The 17,286-nt window shown below is 50.1% G+C and overlaps 7 protein-coding genes across 7 annotated transcripts; 3 read left to right on the top strand and 4 right to left on the bottom strand.

The window, feature by feature from the left end:
- Positions 1 to 87: 87 nt before the first annotated feature.
- FIBRA_05632 (uncharacterized protein) lies at positions 88 to 710 on the bottom strand (the record flags this gene model as incomplete). Its single annotated transcript, XM_012327391.1, has 4 exons — positions 88 to 267; positions 320 to 331; positions 382 to 486; positions 546 to 710. 4 exons carry the CDS (start codon positions 708 to 710, stop codon positions 88 to 90), a joined length of 462 nt encoding a protein of 153 aa, XP_012182781.1.
- A 703-nt stretch (positions 711 to 1,413) lies between these two features.
- Positions 1,414 to 1,774, bottom strand: FIBRA_05631 (uncharacterized protein; the record flags this gene model as incomplete). The annotated part of the gene is made up of 3 exons (XM_012327390.1): positions 1,414 to 1,529; positions 1,584 to 1,615; positions 1,665 to 1,774. The coding sequence occupies 3 exons, from the start codon at positions 1,772 to 1,774 to the stop codon at positions 1,414 to 1,416; spliced, it is 258 nt and encodes an 85-aa protein (XP_012182780.1).
- A 267-nt stretch (positions 1,775 to 2,041) lies between these two features.
- Positions 2,042 to 7,034, top strand: FIBRA_05630 (uncharacterized protein; the record flags this gene model as incomplete). Its single annotated transcript, XM_012327389.1, has 22 exons — positions 2,042 to 2,419; positions 2,468 to 2,643; positions 2,692 to 3,032; positions 3,089 to 3,222; positions 3,323 to 3,493; positions 3,551 to 3,655; positions 3,720 to 4,033; positions 4,093 to 4,182; positions 4,236 to 4,363; positions 4,420 to 4,519; positions 4,573 to 4,702; positions 4,750 to 4,962; positions 5,022 to 5,227; positions 5,277 to 5,478; positions 5,530 to 5,699; positions 5,761 to 6,082; positions 6,133 to 6,252; positions 6,305 to 6,357; positions 6,409 to 6,494; positions 6,550 to 6,617; positions 6,677 to 6,873; positions 6,923 to 7,034. 22 exons carry the CDS (start codon positions 2,042 to 2,044, stop codon positions 7,032 to 7,034), a joined length of 3,816 nt encoding a protein of 1,271 aa, XP_012182779.1.
- A 1,023-nt stretch (positions 7,035 to 8,057) lies between these two features.
- FIBRA_05629 (uncharacterized protein) lies at positions 8,058 to 10,049 on the bottom strand (the record flags this gene model as incomplete). The annotated part of the gene is made up of 12 exons (XM_012327388.1): positions 8,058 to 8,381; positions 8,449 to 8,486; positions 8,547 to 8,608; positions 8,658 to 8,784; positions 8,844 to 8,902; positions 8,957 to 9,030; positions 9,102 to 9,155; positions 9,214 to 9,243; positions 9,400 to 9,466; positions 9,541 to 9,736; positions 9,791 to 9,854; positions 9,906 to 10,049. 12 exons carry the CDS (start codon positions 10,047 to 10,049, stop codon positions 8,058 to 8,060), a joined length of 1,239 nt encoding a protein of 412 aa, XP_012182778.1.
- A 1,305-nt stretch (positions 10,050 to 11,354) lies between these two features.
- FIBRA_05628 (uncharacterized protein) lies at positions 11,355 to 12,542 on the top strand (the record flags this gene model as incomplete). The annotated part of the gene is made up of 1 exon (XM_012327387.1): positions 11,355 to 12,542. The coding sequence occupies one exon, from the start codon at positions 11,355 to 11,357 to the stop codon at positions 12,540 to 12,542; it is 1,188 nt and encodes a 395-aa protein (XP_012182777.1).
- Positions 12,543 to 13,050: 508 nt separating this feature from the next.
- On the bottom strand, positions 13,051 to 13,752 carry FIBRA_05627 (uncharacterized protein; the record flags this gene model as incomplete). Its single annotated transcript, XM_012327386.1, has 3 exons — positions 13,051 to 13,471; positions 13,519 to 13,618; positions 13,677 to 13,752. 3 exons carry the CDS (start codon positions 13,750 to 13,752, stop codon positions 13,051 to 13,053), a joined length of 597 nt encoding a protein of 198 aa, XP_012182776.1.
- Positions 13,753 to 13,965: 213 nt separating this feature from the next.
- FIBRA_05626 (uncharacterized protein) lies at positions 13,966 to 16,415 on the top strand (the record flags this gene model as incomplete). The annotated part of the gene is made up of 5 exons (XM_012327385.1): positions 13,966 to 14,227; positions 14,280 to 14,688; positions 14,980 to 15,132; positions 15,193 to 16,237; positions 16,311 to 16,415. The coding sequence occupies 5 exons, from the start codon at positions 13,966 to 13,968 to the stop codon at positions 16,413 to 16,415; spliced, it is 1,974 nt and encodes a 657-aa protein (XP_012182775.1).
- Between the last annotated feature and the right edge of the window lie 871 nt (positions 16,416 to 17,286).

Here is a 17,286-nt window from a genome sequence, read left to right as displayed (position 1 = left end):
CTGGTGCGGTACCCCGACGGCCGGCTGTGATCTACATGAACATTGGCAGCCATATCAGTAGTGTCTACTACGCAAGAGTGATAGAGCCTACGAGGTCGCAGGTGCGGAAGGTGCAGCAGGTGCAGCAGCCGACGCCGACGATGTCGATGCTTCAGCACCTTGGTTCGGGTTGTAGCCAGGCGCCCACCAGATGGGAATAGTTTGCGGGTCGACCAAGAGCCTGTTCACGTTACTGACAAACTCCGCATCTCTACTCGAATCTGCATCCTGTTCGCCACAGTTCAGTCTACGCCAGATTAGCACAAGCATAGTCTGTCACCTGCATCCAGAACTACTTCTTATATTAAAATGAAGATCACCATCAAATTAATAAGTACGTACGAAGTGTCGTTGGTTGGACGAGGAGAACTTGAGGACATATGTTCGGCCCCACGCTGACTGTTCTACCTTGTTGAAGGTTGCATCGGAAGGGAAGAGGATGAGATCCTTAAATTCCCCATGGTAAGCTGTGTAGATATCATTCAAAAACAGAACCCTTCACCCACCTCCTCCACATCGTTCGTGACTCTGTTCTTCCAAATGAAATGCAGAAGCCCGTCCTCTCCGTTCAGCAAGATGATAGCACCTTTAGTGGGATTTGCGTCGATAAAATTTGTCCCTCCCCGGCGGAAACAACGGCCAGCTTTGAAGGCAATACGAGGCTCTGTCATGTTTGCAGGTCACGCTCGGAAACCTCAGCTGAGGCGATGAACCGAGTGCAAGGTGATCAAATCCCCGAGGACGCGTCACCAACGCGCTTGTCACGTTACACGACGCGATCGCTGATTCTTCTGGATCCTACTACTTTCGTCACTCAGACCACTAGGTTTGGCAGTGAGTCGTCCCGTATTTCAGTCATACTTATCAATCGCTGGTGTCCTTGCGGTGTATACGAGTGGAATATAAATGTACAGCTTGAAGGGTCATAAGGAACTGTTGCCATTTCGAAGACTGCCAGTGCACAATGCAGAAATTTTGTACTCGCAGGGTTAGAGCAGGTCGTACATAAATTAATATACTGTGAGAAAAAACATCGTACTGATTGCACAGTCCTGTTGCTGTGCGACATCTATGAAGTCTGAGCATCCACACACGAGAACATGATACATCTCCTGTCCCGCGTCCAGGCTGTCAGCAACAGCACGTTGGTGCCTACACGTCCAGATGCAGAACATATATCAGCTCTGGGACGTCCTCCGCGCTGGATCAATAGCATGGACGACTTTCAGTCCTCAGAGACTCCAGAGTATACAAAAGCTCTGGGCAATACCGACGATCCCGAAGGATGTGTGGGAGATACTAGACCATGCTTTGACCCGACCCGAGTCTTAAGATCACCAATGACAAATTCTAGACTTACAACTCAAATGATGCTTAGCGTCGTTTTGCCATTTGCATTGTTAAATTATCGATATACATTTGCAAGGTCTCGTTCTCCGATGAGATCTTGTCGACGTCTCCCTGAACGCCCTTGACTCGTTCAAGCAGGGCTGCAAGCATAGGTCTCCGTCAAAATTCCGAGCGCGCACATATATGAGCCTGACCTCGGAGATTCTCCTGTGCTGAAACTATCTCCCTAATACGTTGGGTTAGCTAAGTTTTGTAAAATGGAGTATCGGACATACTTGACTAGCTGATCTTTCCGGATCGCATCTTGAATGATATCGCCACTACTAGAAGGATCGGCTTCAAGTACTCCCCATCCGGGACTGTCATCAAAGGCCGAGTAGGACATTGCTTGCATTATCGAAAGTGTGGTTGCGGTATAGCTCGAACCTCGCGGGCCGGCTCAGCAAAAGACAAGCTCTAGTAGGTAAGGCTTGGCTAAACACTCTCGCAGCATCACATGATACAAGCGCGTCGCGTCACCGCGTTCCTACTCGCGACCGTGACAAGAGCCACTCGCGCGCCTCCTTTCATAACCACAATTCCGAGCGTCGAGTTCTGACTTGTCTGGTACATTGGTCTACGATTAAATAGTGCATCGTATTTCCCAAAAATAATGGCTAGTCTCGACAAGCTGGCCATTCGTGGTATTCGTTCCTTCGATGACAAGCAGATTGCTGTTATCGAGTTCTTTAACCCAGTCACGGTTATTGTTGGCCACAATGGTAGCGGGAAAACCACTATAATTGAATGCTTGAAGTATGCGACAACTGGGGATCAACCGCCGAACACCAGGGGAGGAGCCTTCGTGCACGATCCCAAAATGGCGAATGAGAAGGAGGTCAAGGCGCAGGTGAAGCTGAGGTTCTACGCCGCGAACCACACCCGTATGCTGGCTGTGCGAAATCTGTCTGTCACCATGAAGAAGAACGGTGCATTGACAATGAAGACATTGGAGAGCATATTAGCCTTGGCAGATGAGAAGAATGGCAAGGTATGCCTGATTTCCGCTTCTTCGACATAGGCCTGACGCAATGAATAGCGAGCAGCAATTTCCACGAAATGTGCAGAGATGGACGCGGAGATACCTCATCTTCTCGGTGTATCGAAGGCGGTTCTAGAAAATGTCATCTTCTGCCACCAGGAGGATTCTTACTGGCCTCTAGCTGAGCCATCAATTCTGAAAAAGAAATTTGACGACATATTTGAAGCAACGAAGTTCGTACTGTATTTCCTCTCATACTTCTGATCTTACACTACTTCTAGATATACTAAAGCTTTAGATAATATCAAAGCTCTTCGGAAAGATAGGATGGCGGACCTTAAAGCCGAGAAAGAGCGACTGGAATCTTTGTCCAAAGAAAAAGGGCACGCTGATAAGCTCAAAACTCGCATGTCTGAGCTAACTGGAACAATCGCATCCAAAGAAATGGAGCACGGCCAGTTGCAGAAGCAGTACGAAGAACTTGTCAAGGCTAATGCCCGGTTTTACGAATCTGCTACAAAGTTTCGTGAGATCTACATCAAGGTTGATACTTTGAATGAGAAGAAAGCTCGGTACCAAGAGGAATTGGATACCGCTCGAGAGAGCGTGAAGGAGCTGGACGGTGTGCAGACACGTAACGTTAGCGATAGCCTCGTCGGATTAATTATACGTTTTCAGGAACCGATCAGGAGCTCACGGACCGCCTAAGGAATTTCGACGACCATATGCAGCGCCAGAAACAGAAACGATCCATGGGAATGAGTAAAGAGCAAGAGGTGGACGAAATGTTAGCTGATGAACGCAAGGCGCACGTTACCCTGTTGAGTGAACAAGGTCGTTTGCAAGCTGAGGAGAATGCACGTATTCTCCATATTAACATAGGAAATTCAACAATGCTGATGTACTCCCAAGGCACACAAACAACTCATTGAGGATCGCGAAGCGACCATTAAGCAAATTTGCGCCAAATACCAGATCCAAGGATTTGACCAGACTCCACTTGAAAGAGACAAGGTTCTTGAATTCATTACCAAGCTAGAAGATCTTCGCCGAAGACAGAATACCGAAACTGATAAGCTGCAGGTAAGTTTCGAGCCTGTCTAATTGCCAACTTCACCGTTATCTGAAGCTCCGATATAGGATGAGCATAATGCGAAGAGCGAAGAGTACAACACGAAAGCAATGCGGCTTCACACTGAGCTCGAGGGACACAAACAGCAGAAGTCAGCTTTCAGAGAGCGCATTGTACGTGACTTGATTTTTAATTATGCAAATCCGCTCATATTGTGGTGCATAATCTAACTATCAGGCGACTTCAACAGCTCGTGTTTCTGAAGCCGAGAATGAGGTTGATCAGGCTGAAGCCTTGACCTCACAGCTCCGTGCCTTACAGGCTGATATGGACGAGAAGTCTCGCCGAGTGGAGAAGTCCAAGACTGATATCAAAGCAGGAAATTTTGATCAACGACTGTCAGATGCGAACGCCAAGGGACGAAGTATGGAAATGAAGCGTGACGAATTGACCGCAGAGATCAGGACGTTGAGTTTGCAGGCGGATGCTAGGGCAAGACTGGATCTCAAGAGAGCTGAGCTGAAGAGCAAGTCGAGCGACTTGAATAACACGTGAGATTGTCGTATCTTCTCCTATATATCTAAGTGACCATAATCTGCACTCTTGTCAGGCTCGAGATCAATAATTCCAAGTTCCGCAAGCTGGTTGGGATCGATGCTCATCCTGACACTATGGAGCGTGAAGTTGAGCGAGTTGCCATGTAGGTTCTGATTATTTTTGCTGAACCTTCTAGTGCTGATCCATCCTGTGCAGCGAGAAGGAGAGAGAGCATACGGATCTAGAGAACGAAACAAATATTGCTAGCAAGAATCTTCAGGCAGCCGAAGCAAACCTGTCTAACTTGAAAGCCCAGCTTTCCACGAAACAGAAGGAAATCCAGCGTAAGCATCATACTTGTATCCACATGACATGCATGATTTTGACCTACCATTTCAAGGGCTGGATAAGAAGATCGCTTTCGAATTGAAGGATGCCGGCTTCAGTTCCATAGAGAGTGGCCTAAAGGAAGCGGACTATGAAATTGACACCCGCAAAGAGTATGTACTGGCCGAACAATTGTGGATTGCGAGCTGATCTGCTATCAATCTAGGGAACTAGGCAAAACGGCGGGTGCTCAGGATCTCTATCTGCGTCTTCTTCAAGTAGGCAAAGGCAGAAAATGCTGCCCATTATGCACGAGGAACATGAGCGACCTGGAACTTGACGTATATGACAAAAATGTGAGTTGTCTGTGGCCGTAAATTGCTTGCATCTGACCTCTTGCTAGGTGAAGGAGAACATCAAGAAATCGACACCTGCAGCCATCAAAGAGACTAAGAGCGAACTGGCTATGTGGGAGGACGCACTTAAGCAATTGCAAGGATTGCAGATGGACGACAACACGCGGGAAACTATTCAGAAGATTGAGGCGCCTAAACTGGAGGCGCAAATCAAGGAGCACGATGATGAGATGCCTATTTTGACGGAGAGAGCCGAAGAGGTACGATCATCTATGCTACGAACTATTTAGACCTGTAATTTGCAACGTCATTTGCATAGGCCCTGCGGAAACTGAATGAGGTCAAGAAGGAGATCAAGGAGATATCTGCAATGCGTCAACACGCCACTTCGGTTTCACAAACGCAGAAAGACATCGAACGACTCAAGCGAGAGATTTCTAGCCTCGAGTCTGAGCTTTCTGCAACAGGCTCTACAAAGACGGCCGATGATCTGCAGCAGGAGCTCGATGAGCTGTCGGCGGAGATGTGCGTCTTGATTTTTTTTCGGGGTCAATGTGTATTCTGACATAGCTAGGCGAGCAAACGACCGCGAGAAGCAGAACCTGATGACTGAGCGGGATCGTCTCATGAACGCTCTTCGCAATCATGATACGGAGCTCGGTACTATGCGCGTACGAGAAAGTGAACTGAAGAGTCAGATTCGCGAAAAGACTGCTCTTGAAGGACGTATCAAGGAGCTCAGGTCAGATATAGCCAGTTTCACCAATCAGCTTAAAGTAAGTTTCGAATTCCCAGGGCTATGCATGGCGTCTCATACATAGCGTTAGGACTTGGACGTCAAAATAGCGGATGCGCAGGGCCCTATCGAGAAGCTTGAACAACAGTATCATGAGGCGCAACGAGAATTGAATGCAAAGATCTCCCGGGCGCAGCGAGCTTCTCAAGATCTCAACATGAGCGCAGACAAGCTAGAAAGTATCAACAAGACCATCGAGAAGTGTGTCACTGTTCTGTTGTATAAACAGCTTCTCAGACTTAGCCCTTCTTACATCATCCAGGTATGTACGCGAAAGGAAAGCGCGTCGTCTCAAAGAATGCAACGAGAAGATCGAGGAGCATGAAACTGAGATTCAGAGACTTGGCCTCCAGTTGGAGGATATTCGCAGCACAATTCACCTTATCGACAAAGAGATCAGTGAAAGTGGTGCATCTGTAGCCAACCTTCGCGAAAATCTGCGGATCCGCCGGCTTCGACAAGATATTGCCGCAACACAAGACGAGATTGATTTGATTGATCTAGAAGAGGCCGCTAAAGCAAAGAGGATATTCGAAGAGAAGTATAATGTCGAGAAGCAGAGAGAAACGCACATTCAGAGCAAGGTAGACCACCTAGCTTTTCATTTTTATCTTGTCTTGACCCACTTTCCTAGTATGCACATATTGGTGGTGAACTCAGCTCACTGCAAGCTCAAGTGAAGACTCTGCAAACCGACATGAAGGATTACAAAGACATCGGAAAGAAGTATCGAGATCAGCTCATCAAAGTCAAGGTACGAACAGGTTTACGATCGGAGCATGGACATCCACTGACTTCTTGGCTAGATGTCTGACATGGCCAACAACGACTTAGAGAAGTACGCGAAGGCCTTGGACAAGTGAGTCGCAATTTGCATCAATTCGCTGCTTGCTGCTGATGCGCTTAATAGTGCCATCATGAAGTATCATTCTCTTAAGATGGAAGAAGTTAATGATACTATGCGGCACCTGTGGAACAAAACTTATCAGGGCACTGGTATGTATTTGATCATACAGCCTGCGAGTTCATGGTGCTCAAGCTGAGCATATAGACATTGATGGCATCAAGATCAGTTCAGACAGTGAGGGTGGTGCAACGAAGCGTTCGTACAACTATCGAGTAAGTACTCGTGAGTCATTACTTCAGCTTGAAATCAGGTCTCATAATATATATGTTAGGTTGTCATGACCAAAGACAATGTGGAAATGGACATGCGAGGACGTTGTTCTGCCGGACAGAAGATGTTAGCCTCCATCATTATTCGTCTCGCTCTCGCAGACTCGTTTGGGCAAAATTGCGGTATTCTGGCTCTTGACGAACCCACGAATGCCCTTGACACAGAAAATATTGATGCACTCGCAGCCAGTCTAGTAGAGTAAGCGTTAGTCGTACTACTAAGTGGTGAATTCTGACGTCGTCAATAGTATCATCAACGAGCGCAAGGGCAATTCAAGCTTCCAACTCGTGATCATTACACATGACGAGAACTTCCTTCGGAAGCTCGGTCAAAGCAATGTCATGGAGCACTATTGGTGAGCTTAGCCAAATGCTCATCCACATACGAATATTAATTCGACGAATGTAGGCGAGTAATGAGGGATTCCAGACAGAAATCTATCATTGAGCGTCACCGATTTGGGTGAGTAGACGATGCCGCCTGGTCGGTCTGCGGCATCCACATTCTCATTTCATCATGCGCTCGTCATCTTGCGCTGCATAATCACACATACCATGTCAAATTGTTGGATATGCTACAGCGATCCTCTACCGAAGAGGGGTATCTATCGACTACATCCTATCATCATTCCTGCGCTCAACAATATGTTTATATCCTATCGTATTGATATACTGAATATGAATTTGTCCGGATATTATGATCCCCACATGTATGAAAAAAGGGAGTGATATGCTCACCTGCTGAGTCTCCCGCTGCAAACAGACCCTTCTGGCCATCAAGCCATCTAATGCTGAGGTACTGGCAGTAAAACCTCAATTACCTTCAGGCTGCCATTACGGTATTATCAGCAGTGCAACTGGCTACATTGAAAATCAGGCTATGGGAAGCTGGACAATGGCCATTGATGAATAGCTTCCATGTACGTGACGTAGAGGTGCATACTATTAGCAGGCACAACCGTCAGCTCACCCCTTGGATATCAGGAGGCAACTTGAGCATTCTCTTTCACTCGTTCATTTCTTTTCAGGATCATATAGCACATGAACCAGCACTTAGCACATTCGGAAAACCGTAAGTGGGATTGGAATGAGGACACTCCTTGGCAGATTCTAGGAGCCTGCCTCGATCCCAGAGATGAGGTTGGAATAGACATTAACTGTCGCATTTACCTGAGTGCACATATGGAGCGTGGCCGATGCAGGATGAGAAAATGATATATCCATTATGATTCGTACCCAACATATGCACGAACTATGTCACAGTAGTCCATGGCAATACCTGATTAGAAGCTCAACAGCCCAACGAAGACTTCCGTCCATGACCTGCGGGCGGCATTATAACTTTGATATGCAGACGCACCTGACCCAGTAAACAGAATTCTATCAAATAAGTCCACCACTGCTCATGAGAGACTCCGTCGATGCTTTGCGCGACACACTCGACCTGGACTGACGATGCCTGTTGGGAATGAAAGCATTCTCCGGGCGATCGATAATCTCCACGTTCACGCCCTCCCCGCGTACTCGAGCGGAGTAGTATGCGTGCAGCGCCTCAAGGCGCGCTTTTTCGCTAACTTCGCTTTCGGTGCGGCGCATGAGGTCCATGTCGAAGGACGGTAGTGGTGTACGAGGGAGTGGCGGACTAGCCATATGTGGACGTTGCCGCATGTTGCGACGTCGACGGAACCACCATACACGAACAACATCCTGGAAGAAAAGAAAGAGGAGCTGTAAGCGACAGTCGCACCATGGTACAAGCACAATAGAAACATACTGGCTGGCTAGCAAAGATGACAAAAACTGCCATACCAACTACACCAATTAGGTTGTTCAGATGTTGATGCACCAAGTACAATGAAACTCGACACTCACCCGACGCAATGAATATATCAGGAAAGGCGCTAGCTGGGTTGCCGAGCAACATCAAATTAACTCTTGACATCCCAATGAGCAACGAGACATCAGCTGATATTGGCAACTTACACAGATGCAGCAAGCATATATAAAACAAAGAGCCCAACACGAATTATGAGCTGAAGATCATGACTCTGCGTTGGGAATACTACACGCGTTGCTTGTCTATTGTGCCATATTCCCAGCAGTACGTGGGCTGTATTGGTACACCAAAAAATGAGTGGTTGTACTTGGAAAGTGCAGCATATTACATACCATAGAGTATGGTTGCGATGACACAGACTGAAGCGGAAAATATAGCAATTGCGGACGCACTATTGATGCTTTTTAATTTTGTGATCCAGGCGGGATTCAGAGGCAATACGTACAAAGGTGCCAGATCTAAAGAGCAATAAAAGAATCGATATTCTCTGCTGACTTGATCCGGATCTTGAGCACTGAGCTGAAGTACCATACACGGGACACAGTCAACGATAAAACCTCAAATCGTTGGTGTAGCAAGCAATGACATACGTTTGCGCCAATCGCCGCAAACACTCCCAGTAGGACGTACGGTGGAAAGACCAGCTATATGCAGTAATGATGATCAACGTATCCCATATGTGCTGTCAACACTGTGACTTACCAAGACTGTTTTCAATCCGATACGTCCAGGCTTCGTCGGTTCAGAACTTGGCCGTGTATGTCTACAAGATGCCCATATATAGAATGCCAGAAGGAGACATGCGACGGAGGTCCTTGAGAATTTAGACGATCAGCAAAGCCATAAACAGCCCCTCCTGTATTCTCACATTGGCATAACACCACTAACAAGGGCGGACTGAGCGACACATAGCCCCTGATTTGGTTGGGCACCCTTCTCGCTACCGACATATAATCTACGAATAATGGGAGCAAAATATGAGCAGAAGGACAACTGGAACGTCAGATAGCAGTCAGGAATGATACATACAGCAGGGAACATATGACGCCAGAGACAATCCATGTGCAGCAAACATTGATTATGGCCAGGTGCCGAGCAACAGCACGAGAGAAGAGAAACGTGAGGACGAGAACTGGAAGGAGTATATGGTTGGCGGCAACCTGGAAGAAAAGCCAGACATTGAGGTCGGAAGAGGCATGAGGACCAAGCTGCTGGGCAGTGACACCTGGCATACTTAGAGGTGAGTTCACGTAACCAACAGATGAAAGACTGTACATACGCTTATCATGGAATATCATTGAGAACAATTGAGAACGAGTGGGATGTTCGTCTAGGACAACAGACTACCGGTGAGCGCTGTCTCGGGACACCGAGCGAACACGCGACGCTCGTACAACAGTCAACACGCAGAACAAAACACGGCTGGCCTGCAGCTGCGCGGCGGAGAAAGTTCGAGGAGAACTAAGTGTCGCCGAACACGCGGTTGAAGTGGAGGGACGGATGAGGGTGGGCCGATGGCGTAAGTCACCTCCTGGCATCTTTAGGGGATGATAATGGCTGCCGAACCGAAGTAAAGCACAGGACGAAGATAATGGGATACACCACAAGCTCGATTCGTTAACGACTTAGGGTGCTAGGCAAGCGGTGATTCCGCGCACATACATATTCGGCTCAATGCGCGCTGCAATGAGACCAACTACGCCAACTTAATGACAATCAAGCAACATTGAATTGTGACTTACCAAACCACACGCCTCCCGGGCGACGACAAGGTGGCTGTTCCATGTACACAACGTGTTCGACCGGAGGCAGAGACGCACATGTAGTCACGCACGGTTCTAAGTGTAGAGTGTTTATATCCCGAAGTTGGTCGGAGAATGATCCAACGACGGCTGCAAAAAGCCGACTAAATGACCAACAGCGAACAACAGGTTGACTTGGAGCGACGCACAGACCCGGAGACCACATACTGTACCACATAAAGATTTCACGTCACGAGGGTTATACGTGCTTATAGGTATATATATTAGGTCCGAGACGTTTCCTCTCCCAGACGGGCTGTCCAAGTACCACAAGCAGAGTCTCAAAAGTGCCTGAACGGCGACCGGGGATAGACACTGGTATAATAGCAGTGCGATCAGTCTGTTAGTGAATCATGCCTCGGGCCGACCCTTGGCATGCTATCTGGAAAGCAGCAGCATCGACGAAGTTATACGCATATTTTGTTAGTGCAAGTGCGCATATCCTCACCTTGAGAAGACCTTGAACATGTCTGAAAAGCTTGGACATAGCCTGCCGGCCGAAGAAGAGGGATCGTCCACAGACATGGGACGTTTATCTGTGCATCAGAAGAATCAAAGGCACGGCGAGCTTGAGAATGATAAATCTTGCATGTTGAACGGAATCATGGCGCCAAAAAGCACAGCAAGTATGAGAACGGGCGGCGACAGCGCGGACGAAGGAAGGCTAGGAGCAACGATGCAGTAAGCGCCCTGGTGCCTCTCGCCGCCACCACCGCCGTCGAGGCGGACCTCGACATTGACGTTATATTCTCCCTCTCGTGCGTCGCACACTGTCTAGATTCCTTCCAGTTCCTCCTGGGCCGTCAGCATCGCATAAGATCACTGCCCGGACGGCACCAGCCGAGGACTTGAGCTACCTCTAGTGCGGCCTCTGCGCGACGAGGTCAGTTATCCGCAAGGCATCCAATGTGACCAACTTTACCTAGACTCCAAGCTAGCCCAGGTGTTACGACATTTATGATACAATTTCAGCGTACCTCAGCATAAATTCCCGCATACATTCGCTCAAAGACCTTACCCGTTTGTAGTGGCGTCCGGACAATGGCAGCTTACTACACTCCTCCTCGACCACAGGTAGCGGCGCCCAGACGATCCTCGTCTCATCGGACAGACCAGCAGCGCGACCGAGAAGAGCTCACGACCATTGACCTCGACTTTGGAGATCATTCCATTTACGTTTTTCCTAACCCCTCTTCCGTGCCTCCCAGTCCCGCGTCCTCTTTATTCTCGCCCTCCTCCAGTTTCAGCCCGTCCTCGTTTTCCTCATCCTCCTCTCGCTCGCGTTCTCGCTCACGAGCACAACATGACAACTCTCGTTTCTTCTCCCGAGCCCGAAGCAATCCCACTGCTAGTATAAGTTCAGCAGGTGCGGAAGTATCTTCCAATCACATCGTGCCACCGTCCCCCATTTCCCCCAATCTAATCGAAGACGATCCGGACGTAGACGAGGTATGGGACTGGACACGCGATTACTCTGATGGACAGAGCTCCGAATCTTGGATTCTCGAAGAGGAAGTAGAACGGGTAAGCCGCTGGGATATCGCCCTGCGTTCTAGCCAATTTGCCCCACGCGCAATCCCATCGTCCTCCCAACGCGCCGCACGCTTGATGGACCACGGGCCTCCACGGCCCCGCCTCACGCCTCTGCGAACGCGCGCACTCTCCCGGTCGACGAACGCTAGCCTTGGTTCCCTACGCTCCTCATCCGTCTCATTACACGACGTGGTACGCCCCGCGTCACCGCAGCCTCGGATCCGTCTCCCACTTCTCACATTCTTCGCGTCTTTGTTCTCTCTCGACCTGGACGATCCTGCACTCCGCCTCCTGACTCAGAGCTCGTCCACAGACGAGGATTCGGTACTCTTCCCAGGACACATCGCTACTAGTCTTAGCCTGCCTGCGAGTGGCTGCATGGTACAATTCCCGTCGCACTCGTTTCAGTCCGAATCCGATCTTAGCGATATGAACGAGGACAGTGACATTGATGTTGCTACCAAATACATGAATATCCCCGATCCCTGTGCTGATGTGCACGGACTCGAGAGACTGCTCTCGACCACGACCGATCCGTCTGGCGCCGCCCTACGCTCTTTACGCGCTGGGCTGGCGCTCCCAAGGGGCATTCCGATCGAGTTTGGCGTCTCCAGTATTGCGGGTTTTTGGCGTGCAATGGGCGAGGTGTATACGCGTAGTGGCCAGGCGTGGAGAGAGGTGTGGGAGGGAAGTTGAATGCAATGCCTCAGTCGTTGTACTTTATCGGTTACCTAATTGTTGATCCCCGACTGGGTTTCTACCGTAGGGATTATTTCTTCGTATCATCATTGCATATCCAAACGTGGATATGGGATCACAGTACTGTATGCCTCTTCTTCCTTCGATGCTGATCGTCACACGCGACTGTATTTTAGAGATTGTACACCACTAGGCAGTGGGTTGTGACATATGTTAAAGATAGCTAATCTGTAGAAGCATGGTAGAGATCTGTAGCAGAAGTCAGTTGTATCTTGTGTGAGGTTCCCAGCTGGTCGCCATGCATAGTGCACGAATACTTGATAATGAAGCGTTCAGGTCCAGCTGAAAATACTCGGGAGAAAGAATGCATACACGAGGGATTAAATCTTGCCTAAGGCGGTACAAACGTCTGACAGACTTGACAACAAGATTGGAGGAAATAGCATCTGGGCTCACCTAGAGTACGAGCATTAATTCAGTTACACACTGCTGATGACCACTATAGTCATACACCACGAGCGTCATAGCGCATGTTCTCCAATTGGCGAATATCGTCTTCGCTCTGTTCCGGCCACTGTCGGATGGTATACACAAACCATGTCATAGCACCTGCAACACTCCACCACACGGTCTCCGGCCAACCACGCAAGAGCAGCAGAGACAGCGCAGGCGCCAGTGCAGGAGCTACAAGACAAATCGGATGCGAAAGTACAATAGGAAGTGCACTCAAAGGCGGCGGGAGTGAAGCAAGCCAGCGGATTATAGAACTTTCGTATGGCAGAAGCAATAGGCCGAGGTTGAGGTGAAGTGCAATGTGCAGTACCGCGAAGAGCGCAGCAAGCGGCAGTGGCGCAGTAGGTACAATAGTCGGCAACAAGGCATACAGCGGTGACTCTTTGTCTTGTTTGAACAGGAATATGACATGCCTGAAAAACGTTAATGCTACAATGGCGGAGTCAAGAAAAGAGCTCACAGGAGACATGAAAGTCCAAGGATAACCTCTGCGTAGATAACGTATTGGCTTGCAACTGTGCGACTCTGCCTCCGGAGGCTCTCGATGAGCTCCTCCTGCTCTGCAAACCAAAACATATGAAGCTGCCAGTGTCATGGATCGGCATAAAGGGTATGCACCTTGCTCATCTAATATGTGGTCATCAGATTGGTCGTTCTCGGAGAATCGAAAAGGTATCCTTTGCCGGAGAGACATCTGGAATGGTCGCCGTCTGTGACAAACGAGCCGCCGAAGCGCTGGCAGTAGAGGGTTCGCGGACTCGCGCTGTTCAGACGCCCGCGACTCATCGCCCAATCATATCGCGGGCTCGCTAAATTTCTGCCGAGTAGGAACGGTCCGTTGATCTTTACTTGAGACTCTTCCCCACCCCAATTAGCGTCTTTTTCCATACCGCTCGCTTCCGATCCAATGTCTTCACACACCCAGGCTCAAGGAGAAATCATCATGGATGGCCAATTCGACGATGCGCCCGAGGATGGCACTCCAGCTCCTGCCAACCCTCGGTCGGGACATGCCTATATTGATCAAGACGGTTTACTCGATTGGTCGTCCGAGTCTGGTGACGAGCTTGACGATGTGGACGCCTTTGAGCAGGAGGAAGACGACATGGAGGCTGCGGCTTTCCATACCCTCCGCGCTGAAGACGAAGACTGGGAGATCGCGGAACGAGGTGAGTCTGACCCGCGGTGCGCTCTCTCTGCCTGCCCGAATTGCATTTGCAGACTTCACCAAGCAATACAACCGCATTAGACAGCACGTCGCCGTACGCACAGGCGCAGCGCGCGGCGTCGTGTCTTCCATCGATACCCGTTCGGCAGTCGCCTCGCTCCCCGCAGTTAATCGCCCACGCCAAACGCGGGCGGGGGGAGCGAAGGCCGCTGCCTCAGGGGTTCTCCGTGCGAACGACAAAACTGCTGATCAGCTGCAGGCCTTGTCGAAGTACTCGTCACGCATCCGGAATATCGACATGCCGTACGTACTCGGGGTTGGCGTCAATCGAAAGGGCCCCTCCGCGACCGCGAACATGAAAGACAAGAGCGACCGGGCGACGAGCGAGCAGGTGCTCGATCCGAGGACAAGGATTATTTTGTTCAAGATGATCGGAAGAGGCTTGCTTTTCGAAGTAAATGGGTGCGTCAGTACTGGCAAGGAAGTACGTAGATTCTCTCCCATCCTGTAGTCTTTTCAGACGCGGCGACAATTATGTGAAAAATAATAGGACATTTCTGAATCTTTCAGGCGAACGTCTATCATGCTTTGACACCAGATAGGAGACACCTCGCTCTGAAAATATACAAAACATCAATTCTCGTGTTCAAAGACCGCGATAAATATGTCACAGGCGAGTTTCGATTCAGACGAGGTTACAGGCATGCCCTCCGCACCATTAACACGGTCCTAGTAGCTAAATCTCATTTGTAGTCGGCATAATCCTCGAAAGATGGTCCGGCTGTGGGCTGAAAAAGAGATGAGGAATCTCAAACGTCTCCGTGCGGCAGGGATACCTTGTCCAGAGCCTGTGGAAGTTCGAGAAAACGTTCTCGTGATGGGATTCGTTGGCGATCAAGAAGGCTGGTCAGTAGACGGGCTGTCCCTGTTGCATTATAGGACTGCTGACATCAAGGTTGGTTCCAGGGCTTCCCCGCGCCTCAAGGACGCTGACATACCCAATACCGCGCTCCCGGACCTGTACGTCGAACTCCTGCGAATGGTGCGCCGAATATTCCTGGAATGCAAACTCGTACATGCCGATCTGTCCGAATACAATGTTCTTTATTATATCAAAGGTAGTGCGCCTGCCTTCTCCCATCCTGAAATAGATGCTCCTCCTCCGGCCGCCCAGACGCAGGAAACAGCTGCGGCGGAGACAAGATCGGAAGGCGAGACCGAAGCACGCGGGCACCTCTACATCATCGATGTCTCGCAGTCCGTCGAGCATGATCACCCGCACGCGTTTGACTTCCTCCGTTCTGACCTGCGCAACGTCGAAGATTTTTTTGAGAAGCGCGGAGTCCCCTGTGTCGGACTGCGTCGCGCCTTCGAGTTCGTGACTCGCGATGCGCTTGCTCCGTCCGTCACTCCGTCCTCTGCGGAGCCTTCAAGCAAGCTCGCTGATGAAGAGGCCGTCCTCCGTCAGTGGATGGAGGAGCCCGACACCCTCCCGCAGACAGAGGTAGTGGTCGAGGGCGACGAGTCTGCTCCGCCTGTCCTAGGCGCGTCAGCAGCGTCGGTCAATGCGGCACATGAGGACTCGGTGTTCCTGCGGTCGTACATCCCCCGGACGTTGAACGAGGTGTACGACCCCGAGCGCGACGTAGGCGCGCTGAGCCGGGGTGAGGGCGGGGATCTGATTTACAAAGACATGATCGGCGTCGTCGGCCCGCGGGAAAACCCAGGCGCGGACGGTGTGGAGCACCGAGACGATCAGACGCACCTACGGGAGCAAGAAGGGGCAGATGGAGGGTGGGCGGCGGCGAGGGGAAGTCTGAGCGTGCGTTTCGCCCGGGAGGGGGCCGGCGACGGTGCGGATGATGAGGACGCGGATGCGAGTAGCGGTAGCGCGTCGGACGATGCGGCAGACGAGCCCGACGAGAGCGGGTCGTCCGCCTCACACGGGAACGGCGAATTCGAGGAACGGCGACCGCGAGGGCATCGCCACGAAGATAAGGATGCCAAGAAGGTAGGTTGTTGTCTCCCGCTCCAGTCTCTGATTATTTTTGCATGCCCTGACTGACTTACGCGTTTCTTTTCAGGAGCGGAAAAAAGCTGTGAAGGAAGAAGCGCGCGAGAAGCGGAAACACAAAATTCCGAAGGCGGAGAAGAAGCGGAAAGTCAAGACGACTGCGAGAGGCGGTTGATCGTTGCGGTTGGGTTGCGACAGTTGACAGTTGACACTAGATGATTGCAAGAGCATCAAGCCTCAAACTGATTGGAGAGTGGTCACAGATTGTACCTCGTAGCATCAGTTCCCTTGTATCGGTAGTTCTCATTACAAGCTCGTAGCAGTAAGAATCATACCGGTTCAAATAATGTTAAAGTCCCACTTCACTTTAGATGTTATCTTTCAAGACAGCGTGCCAGGAAAATCTTTGCGACAGCATACATAAAACGACCACAGCTGATTGTTACAGTATTTAGGTTAAGCTTCGTCAAATTCGCTTAAGGACGGCGGTAGCGCCATGGTTCCGAGCATATGGAAAAATTTCCCTCAGCGGTTCAATCGGATCTCACTATGTAAAGCAATTTTTTGACCAGTAGATAGCAGACATCAGATCTATAGTGCTTAAAAATGCTGACCAACAATCCGAGCACTTCTCAGTTTCGGGACTAGCGTATCTCCACAAGGCGGACACCCTACGCCCGCTCTATTCGCAGATTTTGTGGCGTCAGCGTGTGCGAGATACTAACGGGAGATTTGACAGATTGCTCTTCACGCATCCGTTATGCAACCACGGCTGGCGTCCTCTACTGTCTTGACATACTTGTAGAGCGTCCCTTGCGTGGCCTTGAGTGGCGGTGCTGTCCACGCCTTCCTGCGCCGGTCGAGTTCTTCCGGGGGGACGTGGAGTTCGATCGAGTTCTTCACCGCATCGACAGAGATGACATCGCCATCCTGTACGAGCGCTATAGGCCCTCCAACTTGGGCTTCTGGGACGACGTGTCCGATACAGAAGCCATGCGAGCTAGCGGATACGGAAGCGCGGGTAAATGGTTAGGATCGGAACAAAA

Source organism: Fibroporia radiculosa (assembly GCF_000313525.1).
Source record: "Fibroporia radiculosa TFFH 294 genomic supercontigs, scaffold4931, whole genome shotgun sequence".
Taxonomy (NCBI): domain Eukaryota; kingdom Fungi; phylum Basidiomycota; class Agaricomycetes; order Polyporales; family Fibroporiaceae; genus Fibroporia; species Fibroporia radiculosa.
This window is presented reverse-complemented; position numbering and strand designations above follow the sequence as displayed.